Source organism: Anopheles arabiensis, chromosome 3 (assembly GCF_016920715.1).
Source record: "Anopheles arabiensis isolate DONGOLA chromosome 3, AaraD3, whole genome shotgun sequence".
In the NCBI taxonomy this organism is placed as follows: Eukaryota; Metazoa; Arthropoda; class Insecta; order Diptera; family Culicidae; genus Anopheles; species Anopheles arabiensis.
Window position 1 is genome coordinate 89,334,780 of NC_053518.1, and position 11,371 is coordinate 89,346,150.

At 48.0% G+C, this 11,371-nt stretch overlaps 2 protein-coding genes across 2 annotated transcripts; both read right to left on the minus strand.

Annotated features, from left to right (window-relative positions):
- Positions 1-90: 90 nt before the first annotated feature.
- On the minus strand, positions 91-8,414 carry LOC120900199 (lamin Dm0). Its single transcript, XM_040306887.1, has 6 exons — positions 7,502-8,414; positions 3,164-3,611; positions 2,620-3,078; positions 2,313-2,534; positions 2,140-2,241; positions 91-1,902 (listed from the first exon to the last, which is right to left on the minus strand). The coding sequence occupies exons 1-6, from the start codon at positions 7,933-7,935 to the stop codon at positions 1,864-1,866; spliced, it is 1,704 nt and encodes a 567-aa protein (XP_040162821.1). The 5' UTR covers positions 7,936-8,414; the 3' UTR covers positions 91-1,863.
- Positions 8,415-9,052: 638 nt separating this feature from the next.
- Positions 9,053-11,131, minus strand: LOC120900453 (maltase A1-like). Its single transcript, XM_040307461.1, has 4 exons — positions 10,576-11,131; positions 9,933-10,499; positions 9,264-9,859; positions 9,053-9,199 (listed from the first exon to the last, which is right to left on the minus strand). The coding sequence occupies exons 1-4, from the start codon at positions 11,095-11,097 to the stop codon at positions 9,082-9,084; spliced, it is 1,803 nt and encodes a 600-aa protein (XP_040163395.1). The 5' UTR covers positions 11,098-11,131; the 3' UTR covers positions 9,053-9,081.
- Positions 11,132-11,371: the final 240 nt, after the last annotated feature.

Genomic DNA, 11,371 nt, shown 5'->3' on the forward strand with positions numbered 1-11,371 from the left:
CGGGGATTTTATATGCGTTACTGATACGCTTTTCGCTTTCTTTCCTCTCGGCTGTGATGGAAATTTGTGTGTAAAAGAATTGGCTCTTTGTCGCTCTCACACTTCAGACACTGAAAACTATCTGAATGTATTTATTACAAATTCCCATTTCGCTCGCCTGCTTGCTTTTGTTCGTTTGTTGAATAGCGAATTCATTATCCTTCTTTTCGGGCGCTTTCAAACTGTCTGGAAGATGGCTACAATGGCTTTCCTCGGCTACTCGAACATACGCACACCACACACACAGTTGGCTCGGTTCTCTCAGGACAGTATCGGGAAGCAAAAGTGCAGCAGTAAAACCCTTAACCTTGTAATTCTCCTCCTCCTGTTGTGTTGCTGTTACAAGAAAATGGACAATAATGGCAATAATCTTCCGATCCGTTCTTCAAATGCAATTTCAAAATGGAAGTAAATTAATTCGTTATCTCCAGAGCTACTGCAGGGGGGGCAGCTGTACTGTAACGTAATCAGATATATAAACAATCGCCTGATCCCTGCTGCCTTGATTAGATTGATTAAAAACTGTATCTCTTGTGGCATTGTGTTAGAGTTCAAGCTAAATGTGCACCTGACCCACACACACATCTCCCCCTGCTGATTAATGGCGAAACCAAACTGACGTCACGTACACACGAAAAAGGGATTCTTTTATCTTTCGCTAAAGTAATGTTAAAGAATTTTAGCGTACAAATAAAATAAAAAAAAACAATCGTTGTGAAAGTACGCTCTTATTAGTTCATTTTTCTCCTTTATGGTAGAGTACGCGTATTTGCGTGCTTTACGCCTTTTAATTTCCCTCTCTTTCTCTCTCTCTCTCTATCGCTCTATGCACTACTAAGTTAATGTTAATTGTTTTTTGTGTGTGTTTGTGTTATTTAGATTTTTTTTTCGCAACAAAAAGGCCTCTCATTTACTGTGTGTTTTAGTTTCTTTTTTTTAGTTTAGTTTAAAGTGCTCCACCTCCTCCGATTGTTTGCCACGCAGGCCAGCGGGCAGGCAGGTTAGAGCTGTTTGGTCTTTGGAACCAATGTTAGTTGTGATTGGATTGACAGATAATCTTTCTCTCTCTCTCTCTCTATCTCTGGTGGTGTTGTTACTGATTTTATTTGTAAAGTTACGCTCGTGTTACAATTAGAACGAAAAAGGACAAACAACCAAAACACAGTGATGTTGTTTAGGTTATTTTGCACATTATTACAACTGTAAGTAGTAATTCTGTTCAATATTATTATTTTTTTTACAGTTGAATTTTCTGTAGCGCAGACGCGCGTGTCACGCATTACTTCTTACTCCTCCTTGCTTGCTGTCCACGTACGGGAACAAGATGTACTAAATTTTATAGTATTACCTTTTCCGAAAGAAGTGTGTGTTAGAAAGTGCTGCGTGTGTGTATTCACACGTGTAATATAAAATAAGAGGGAAAAAAATGCAAGACAAACGACTCAACGCGTTTCCGTCGTTTCTAGTTCTGTGCTTACTACGGATTTCCTGCGTTTGTTTTTGAAGAACGCAAACAACAAAACACATACCTATCTATCATAGAGTTCTTTTCTGGTTTTTGTGGATGTCAATTGTGCGCACAGCTTTACCCCGCTGTGGGCGATAATTTTTAAATTATTCGCTTACAACATACGCCGCCACCGCTTCTCCCGCTTCCCTTTCCCAGGTCGCCGTCATCGCGGGCCGAAGAAGGGCGAAGGTTCGGCGGCAGAACAAATATGTGTAGTGTTTAAAGAGATAAAATTATATATTAACTCCACCACACGCGCACGCTCCATGTGGCTTCCATATTGTGTTGATTGGTTGATCCGTGCGTGCGTGCTATTACATGATACGGCACTTCTCGTCGCCCCGGGGTTCACCCTGGAAAAAGGAAAATAATACAGTAACAGGTTAGACAAACATCACAGCGTAATGAGACGTAACGAAACGTAACGTAGTGTAACGTGTAACTAGTGTCTTTAGAGATTCATGGAACTATTCGGATCACTCATCACTGAAGATATGAATGAATCTGAACGAAAGATTAATGAAACCCAACACTAAACGTAACGTCACTGAAAAGATGAAAAGACTCATCAAATGATGTATTTCACTCACCTGTTGATGGTGAAGCTCCTCTCCGTAGCTTCCGAGGTATTCACGGTGGCGCGAGGCGGCAGTCGAAACCATTCGCTTCACACGCTCCGAGGCGGCTACCTCCTGCAATATAAAAATGCATTTAAAACCTCTTCTCTTCTTCCAACTAAAACCCCTTTGAATCGTGTTTTTACCTCCCCTTCGGCATTCAGCAGATGCGTAGTCATGTTGTCACCGGCGAACCACTTCTGCCCCTTCATCACGATCGTCGTCGGCGGCTCGTGATCCTTGCCCAGATCGGACGACCAAACGGTCACAAAGGCGCCACCGTCCATCTTCAGCGAGCGGTGGAATTTGAACACGGTTTCGTTGCTGCCCACCTTCCGCAGCACGGTCCATCCACCGATTTGTACTTCCTACGGGAACGGGGGAAACAAACAAACCATGTTTCATTAGCAAAATGGAGCAGAATTTGACACTCAAAACCATCTTCACACTTACCTTGCCGGATTTGTTGTGCAGCTTCACGTACTTGCCCTCCGGGTCGACCTCCACGATCTCGACGTCGCCCTTAGCGGACGAGGTGACGGAGTAGTCCGACACGCTGCGCTCGTCCGACTCCTCCAGCACCGTGCGCTTGCGCTTGGCCGCGGCACGGCTGGGCGTGCGGCGCACCACCCCGCTGCGCGACAGGCTGCCCGACATGCTCGACTGCGAGAAGATGGACGTCTGGCTGCCGGGCGTTATCTTCAGCCGGTCCTCCTCCGAGCTGAGCAGCTTGTCGTACGCGGCAATCTCCATGTCGAGCGAAATCTTGATGTCCATCAGGTCCTGGTACTCCTGCAGCTGCATCGAGATTTCCTTCCGCAGGCGCTCGACCTCCTCCATCATCTTGGCCTTCTCGTCGGCGTGGCGCAACCGCTCGTGGTTCATCTGCTGCTCCAGATCGCGAAGACGAGCCTGCAAACAGAACAAAACAATACATCATACATTTTTTGTTAATAAAACAATGTTTTACAGAGGAGTCTTTTCTAGGCGCACTGACCTCGTACAGATCGGAAATTTCCTCGCGGTTGACGCGCAGCTGCATATCGTACTGGTCGCGCAGATCCTGCAGCGTCTGCTGCAGCTTCGCCTCGTACTGCTCCGACAGCATGCCATCGATTTCGCTGATCTCCACCTGCCGGCGCGTCTTCGTCTCGGTGATCTCCTGCTGGTGCACCTGATCCTTGAACGTCAGCTCCTCGCGCAGCGTCTGCACCGAGTTCTCCAGCTCGACGCGCGTCAGCGTCTCGTCCTCGAGGTTCTTGCGCAGCGCATCCAGCTGCTTGCGCAGCTTGGCCAGCTCCTTCTCCAGCTCCTTCTGGTCGTCCTTCGCCTTCTTGTGTTCCGACACGAGCGAATGGTACTTGGTCGACAGCTCGTTGGCGCGCGCTTCCTGGGCACGTGCGTTCCGATCGGCGTCGGCCGCTTCCTTCGTCTTACGCTCCAAACTGTAAACCCGTAGTGGATGGGAATAGTGATGAAAAGAAGGCAAAAAGTAACATAAAACATTAGTATGTATGCAACTACAAGCTGGTATCAAAACGTCAGAATAGCGAGAGCCTATATTTACTTAACTGTCATTGTTCTGTCTTTCATTCGATTTTGTTGACTTGATATTGAGTCAATTTCTTGAAAACAGATCCAACATACAAATAATAATGTATCCGTTTGGTTCTCGTTTCATAAACTATTGCATTTCAGTGCCAAATTCGTGCTGGGGAGTGATCGTGATCGAATAACCACATCAAATTCGAATAAACAAACGGACAAAGTAGTGGTTCGACACAGATTTGACGTAAAAGCATTGTGTACATACATTTTCAACACACCTTTTCAGGCACTATGTTGTAATAAACCATCCATTTAGGAACACCTTCGATGAACCAATTATTCCTTCTTTAGCCCGGCAACGGCCTCTTCCTCCCTTCAATGGATGGAGCCATTTTCTTTACAAGCAAAACGGTTTCGCATTCAAAACACGTTCAACATTCTTCTCTTTCACTACGTTCTTCCACCAGCAGCACGTCCGTGGAATTGTCGTGGAATTTCCATTACTCATGCAGTAGGTTAGAAGCGCTCCCGCCAACAAGTCGAAAAGGGCGAGATTATGAATAAGGTTTTATAGCGAGAGACTGCTCTTAGCGCGCGCGATCCAATCGTCGTACATTCCTCTTGAGGTTGTAGAGTAAAACCAGGAAAGGGAGAGCAACAGAGAGAGAGAGAGAGAGAGAGAGAGAGAGAGAGAGAGAGAGAGAGAGCAAGAAGAGGAATTTGTTTGCTCCACCAAACTCCATCAAGCACACGTGGTTTGTATCATCATAGCGTAACGCACCACCAGCATGGTCATTGGTGTGCGTTTTTATACTTGGCGCGGCGTTTGGCTTAAAGCGAGACATGTGTGCCGGCTACAAAAAGATAACGGGGCAAGATGATGAGCATAGTTTTGGCTTAAACGCACATTGATGAGTCCCCGGGGCTACCCGGGCAGCCTCCTATGACTAAATATAGCCGGTTAGTTTTCATCAGCAGCATCTCGCCGCACAGCACGGCAGCATGGTTGTGTGCGTGATTTTTGGGCGTTTATTTCCATTTTCTGTACTATACGCTTTCGCTAACGCTTGCATATTATTAATATTGCTCTCCCCCGAAGCTTCACTCCCTATTGGTTTAAGGGGAGGTCTTTATGCGCCCGGTGTGGGGTGACAACGACCCCCTTTGAAACCGGGAGTGAAATCAGAGAGAGCGTCCAACGACAAAGTGGGATAACAAACAAATTATACAAGATGCGTTTCCATCTACTTTCTTTTCCGTTTCTTTTCGGTGCTTCTTGCTTGATTTCTTCATATAGTTTTCGACGTGTAAACGAAACAGTTTCTTGAATTTTGCCCTCTTATCAAAAGGAAACGCATTATCCAGCGCACTCGACGAAGCAATTCTGCCCTTCGTTCCGTTCGATTACTGTAATGAGCGAAATTCAATCAAAAATTAAAAATTAAAAATCATAAGTTCAAAAGTCAATCCAAAACAAGTTCCGAGTACGCGGCGCAGGCTTCTCCAATACGGGGGCAAGCGCAAGGCGGAACTCCTACGCGATACCCTCGCGTGGTGCGGCTTGGCGTCACCACGCAGCCCTCACCAATACACTGACAATCGAGCAGCGCGTTGCATCGCTTCCCTTACCCAAACTTCCCACCACCCAATGTGAAAAATGCATTTCCCTAAACGCTTTCCCTCGCGGTCATCTTCCCCTACATGACCCTTACGTGGGTTAATCGTTTATTTTCTTTTTGCCTTTTTTTCTCCCTTCGACGTTCGCCCTCCGAACGAGCAGAGAGCTTTGATCGTACGGAGGAGGATGATGTCATGCGCGCGTTTTGCGCCCGCGCACTCACACACACACGCACGCGTACGCACGCCTGGCGCAGGGGAGGACGCGCCGTCCACAGTCATGGACGACCGCTTTCCCTCGAACGCCTTTTTTCCGCATTTTTCTTCTTCTCTACGCGCGTACATTAACTCACAGCGAGCAATCAAAGAGGCGCGAAGGGACGGGTTGGGTGTCAGAGATCGACGTCGCACGAGCGCATGGGATTGAATGCGCACACCCGAGCAGTGAGTAGGAGAGCGCGGCCTGGAGATTTACATTAATAGTCAATATTTGATTTTCCATCGAAATGCGACGGAACCATGCGTGTTTGCCGTAAAATGCCTAAAAAACTTTCAAGCACAACTGAACTTGTGTGCGTATGCGTGTGTGTTTGCACGTCCCTTTACGCATTTTATATTTTTCATGTTTCCTTCACCCTCAGTCTTTCGGTGCTTGCGGTGTTTTGCTTGCGGTTGTTGTTTATAATGGAGAAGATCACCACAGCAAATGCATTTAAATTGAAAGATGTGGGAACTTCAGTGCCTACTAGCGGGGTGAATGGATCACACAGCTTCTAAACGAGACGCTCGCACTCTTCCTTCTCTCTCCCTCTCTCTTGAAACAATAACCAAACAGAGAAGAACGGGAGTAAGTAAACAAAAGCGGAAATCATAAAATCCCTCTTCTCTGTCTAGCTACTTTGGAAGTTAATTGTGAGCTCTTCCTTCGGTCTTGAACGTGAAAACAGATCTTTTTTTTAATTATACAAGAATGTACAAGCATTTTTATCATCAAATACGTGTTCTAAAGAAGACTTTTATGTAAATAAAATACTTCCACACAACGCATAAATCACATGTTTTTCTAACGTTGTTACAGCAGTGCGTGACCAAGGTTATGCGTCTTATCCACCACTTTATCAAAGCGGTGTACTTTAACTGAGCGGACGTGCCACCCCACATAGGCATTTTATGAGCGAGCCACCCCGCGCCTGATTCTACGAAATGGCTCTCGAGAGATTATTATTGCCCGAGTGGCAGCTTTAATTGCTGACAACCGCCATACGCCCGCATACGCGAAATGACAAATATGTTTCACGCCGTTTTTACTCCATCCGGCCGTATGTCCCTCCCGCTACGATCGGACCACCAATCGATTTAGTGAAGGCTGCACATTTCACACTTGTCAAACAACCGGCTTTTTTCTTTCCCCCGATCCCCGGGGGGAGAATTTGGAGACTGATGTCATCTTAAATTTTAGATATCCAGTCAGTCCTTCGCGCTCTCGCTCTTTCTCTCTCTCTCTCTCTATCTCGCCTCCGAATTACGTCACTGTTGTTTGATTGCCGCTTACAACGCCGCGGAACAACCTTCTCGCCCCAACGCCTTTAAAACCGAAGCCTTGAACGACGTCAGAATCCATGTGCTGTTGTGCTTCGAGACCACCAGTGACCGAGATGACTTCATACACAGCATGACGTAATGGTGTTTACAATCCAACCACGGTCGTCATGGGGACACTTTCAGCAAGCAAACCACAGGCACGCACAATCTCGTTACCGGCTGGTAGCATTTGTCCACCTTAAATGAATTTCGAAAGCATTAAAAAGGTAAACCCATTGAGCAGGGTGCGCTCGGCAGGGTAAACAAATCACCCTGCCCCCTCTGCCTGCCTGTACCGTTTCACGAAAGCATGATGGCGGGTACAGTCAGAAATAGAATCCCATCGATGATCTACATAAAACGATGACGTCACCCATCTAATCCCACACACACACGTTCGCCCTTGTTTTCCTTTGGCCTGCCTGCTTCGACGGTTCTGCTCGAGTAAATGCACACGCTCGGCGGGAGACAACTGCTCGCTTGCCGCCGATAAGATTCGAGCAGCTCTCGACACTGCCCCCCCACGGGGGAGGGGGACAATCCTACCAACCGCGCAAGATGCATCCTCCCCTTTCGTTTCCCTGCTTACCGCTTCTTTAGCTCGTCGTTTTCCTCGAGAATGCGCTTGCCGTCGATCTCGAGCCGGGCCTTTTCGCGCGACGTATCGTCGAGCAGCTTGCGGGCATCGGACAGCTCGTGCTCGTACATCGACTTGATGTTGGACACCTCGCGGGTGGTCGTGTCCTGCGAGGTGCGCACCTCCATCGTGAGGCGCGAGTTCTCCTGCTCCAGGTAGCGCACCCGGTCGATGTAGCATGCCAGCCGGTCGTTCAGGTTCTGGAGGTCGGCCTTCTCCTGCAGCCGCGAGTGGCGCGTCGGGCTGAGCGGGCTGGCCGGGCGGGCGCTGTGGTGGTGGTGCGCTGCCGACGCACCCGTCGCACCGCTCCCACTCTGCTGCACCGGGGTGCTGGCCTGCACCGGGACCGGCGTCGACGCACCGGAACGCTTCGCTCGCTGTGACATTTTCACTTGCTTTTACGCTTCTTTCTCGAGCACCGTAAAATACGCTTTAAATGACACTTTTTTCTTCACTGGCTTGGTGCAGGAAAAACTTCTCACGGAGAGGGCGAAGCACGCTCCCTTTACAACACTTTCACAACTCTACGCACACACACAAACAAACTCACACACACGCGCGCGCGTGCTTTCTCGGGAAGGCGGCTACCGAAATCGGGAGGGAACGACTGACGGGCACGCGCTTGCTGCTTTCTCAGTCGGCATTCACCGGGAGGGCCTCTTTTGCAACACCGGAAACTGGGCCCAGTGGTCGGAGTAATCGATCTTTTTCGTGCAGCTTTCCGTGCTAGTGGTGTTGCTCTATCGCCACCGACTGCACTACGCGCGGTGGATCACTTATTTCAACGAGAACGGGCACAAAATCCAACGGACAGACATACGTTTTCGTCCACACACGGAAAAAAGCACCAGAAAAATGGCGTCACCGTTGCCGCTGTCAGGTCGGTTGACGGTGACAGGCCGGGCGGCCATGTTGGATTCGGATGGGAGCGGCTTTGACTGATGTGGATCCGGGTACGTACAATATTTTTATCATTTTTATAACAAGTTGTGGTTAAAGACATTTTTACTTATTATGAAAAATGCAAGATTTTTTTCTCATATTTTTGTGTGTAAAATCATGTCCGAAATCATGATTATTTTATTTTGTTGTTCTTGTTCTGCTCGAATAATGTCATTATACAACGGAGCTATCGTTCCGATCCGGTCAGTGGTGGTGTGCTTCAATAATGAATTTGAAAATCATAATCCGGCATTCTGAATTCAAATTTAACGGCTCAACTTCAGCGAGAGTTTCTTTTGATTTTCTCGTAAGTATATTTATGCTTATTTTAATTGACACACAATTTATAATCATCATATTATGTGCATATTGTAGCTATTTTAACTTATCTCAAGAGTAACAATAGAAAATCGTACGATAGTTTTCGTACAGCTTGGACTAGAATTCCGTGCTATAAACCGTTGCTATAAAATAGTTTTGAATATTTATCGTTTTAGTCGTTACATATGTATGCAAAATATGAGCTGCAAAAGGTTTTTTTTTATTACAAAAAATACTGTATTTGTTGTTGTCTTAAGAATTCAATTTATTTATTGAAGCCAACTATCACAGATCGATGAATACACTCGCTCCACCGGTCCAATTTGGGCCTTCAGTACAAACGCTTCATTCGGCAGCAAAACAATGTCCTTCGTTGCCATCGAACCTCTACAAATAAGGAGAATTATTTTAATAAACAAACTATAATTCCTTTGCCATGCTGAAAACTCACCCTCGAATGTTATGCGAATTGACACTAACGACCTCAAAGTACAGCTTGCCAGGAAGCGCATCGGCCAGCGTAATGCCACTGATCACCTCGATCTGACTGCCAAAGTTGGCTAGGGTAATGTAGGTGCCGAAATTGGTCAGCTCTCGCACAACCGCCAGCACGGAATCGCCGAGCGCAACTGCTTTCACCGTACCGAGCTGGTAAGTTTTCGTCTTGCGCAATTCCATCATCGATTGGTACACTTTGAGGTGACTTTTTTCGGCCGCAAGTTGCGCCTGCACGTTCACTTCCCTGTACCGGTCGCCGACGGGTAGCCAGGTTTTGGAGCCGGTAGTAAACCCAGCCATTGCCGTATCATCCCACTGGAACGGTGTGCGGCACGGATCGCGTGACTTTTCCGCGTATAGGTCTTTGCCTGCATTGCAGGCCGCCGGATCGACGGTGTCCTCCCAGGAGATGTACACATCGGTCATGCCAATCTCTTCCCCTTGGTATGTGACACTTGCGCCGGAGAGGGACAGCAGCACCATGTTCAGTGCGTCAATTCGTTCCTCCCCGAGACGCGTGGCAACGCGTGGACGATCATGATTGCCCATCTGTAACCCGTGAGACCGTGGGAAGCTTAAGTAGGAGATTGTTCTGCAGCGGTTAGCATCCGCAAAGACTTACCACCCAGTTTGGCACCTGTCCGGCAGGCAGTATGCTCATCCAATCCTTGACCACCTTCACGTAGTCCGCAGCCGTCGATTGCTTGTCCACTTCGGTAATGAGTCGAAAGTTGAACGGCATATGGGATCCCAACCGTCCTGTACTGCTCGCGTAATACGTCTTGATCACATCTAGCGTTGAGTAGGCCTCCGTCATGATGACGCGCGTCTCGCCGCCATGCTCTGCCTGGAATGCATCGATCAGTTCCCGCCATTCGTACACCATCTCGACCGTTTCTGGCAGATCCTGCGTGTAGATGTGTCGCAGGTAGTTGGTATCTTCGGGATCATCCGTCAGCCCGCTCACTGGCTCGTCGCGCAGCTGCGTATCTTCGTACAGCGTCGGCACGGCATCGATCCTGAACCCGTCCACGCCCTTGCCCAGCCAGAACAGCAGCACATCTTTCATCTCCTGAACGACCGTCGGATTTCGGTAGTTTAAGTCCGGTTGCTCGACGGTGAACTGGTGTAGGTAGTACTGTTGCCGCTGATCACTCCACTGCCATGCACTGCCACGGAAGGCTTGAATCTGTAACACATATCAGATAGTATCATCCATCATCTGTGTGATCATCACTCGCTATCCTCAAGCTACTGCTACATACCCAATTGTTTGGTGGTAAGTTCCTACCGCCCGCCGGATTAACCTTCCCATCATGCCACACGTAATAGTCCTCATAGCCCGGCTCTCGCTGTTCCGACTTTACGAACCACTCGTGCAGATTGCTCGAATGGTTCGGCACAAAGTCCATGATCACCTTCAGGCCGAGCCCGTGCGCCTGCTCCACCAACCGCTCAAAGTCAGCCATCGTTCCAAACTCCTCGTGAATGTCCCGAAAGTCAGAAATATCATAGCCAAAATCGACCATCGGTGATTTGTAGATCGGTGACATCCAGAACGCCTTCACTCCGATCGACTTCAGGTACGGCAGCTTCGAAGCAATTCCGTTAAGATCGCCCACACCATCCCCATCACTGTCCATGAACGATCGGGGATAGATTTGATAGAAGGCAGCCTTTTCCCACCAATCGCGGGACGTTGGTACGGTAAGATCTAAACATGCCACTAAAGAGAGTGCCCCAGCAAGGGCTACACACACAATCCAGAATGGGTTTGGAGTTCCCATGGTTCACTTCACTGCTACTGGAAGGATTGGTGTAGTGCGTGGCGTTTTATATAGTGCAGCAATTGTGATGCAGGTCAATCAGGAAGCGGGTGGGATTAACTAAACAAATTAAAACTAGTTTTCGATAAGATACTATTGATAGCTGAGGGTTCGATCGAATGGAGGAGAGATTAAGATGCGCTAATTGAAGTGTAAAAATGACAACGACGCAACTTCGATAAGAGCAGTCAAGACACTCAGTTAGACAAGAGAAGTTTCTCTATTTGTATAGACA

Coding starts and splice junctions, on each gene's coding strand:
- LOC120900199 (XM_040306887.1), bottom strand. CDS start 7,935: ATGTCACAGCGAGCGAAGCGTTCCGGTGCGTCGACGCCGGTCCCGGTG. Junction 3,612..7,501: donor AACGACGAGCTAAAGAAGCG/GTAAGCAGGGAA, acceptor ACGGGTTTACAG/TTTGGAGCGTAAGACGAAGG. Junction 2,535..2,619: donor TGCACAACAAATCCGGCAAG/GTAAGTGTGAAG, acceptor CCGTTCCCGTAG/GAAGTACAAATCGGTGGATG.
- LOC120900453 (XM_040307461.1), bottom strand. CDS start 11,097: ATGGGAACTCCAAACCCATTCTGGATTGTGTGTGTAGCCCTTGCTGGG. Junction 9,860..9,932: donor GACAGGTGCCAAACTGGGTG/GTAAGTCTTTGC, acceptor CACGGGTTACAG/ATGGGCAATCATGATCGTCC. Junction 9,200..9,263: donor AATTCGCATAACATTCGAGG/GTGAGTTTTCAG, acceptor CCTTATTTGTAG/AGGTTCGATGGCAACGAAGG.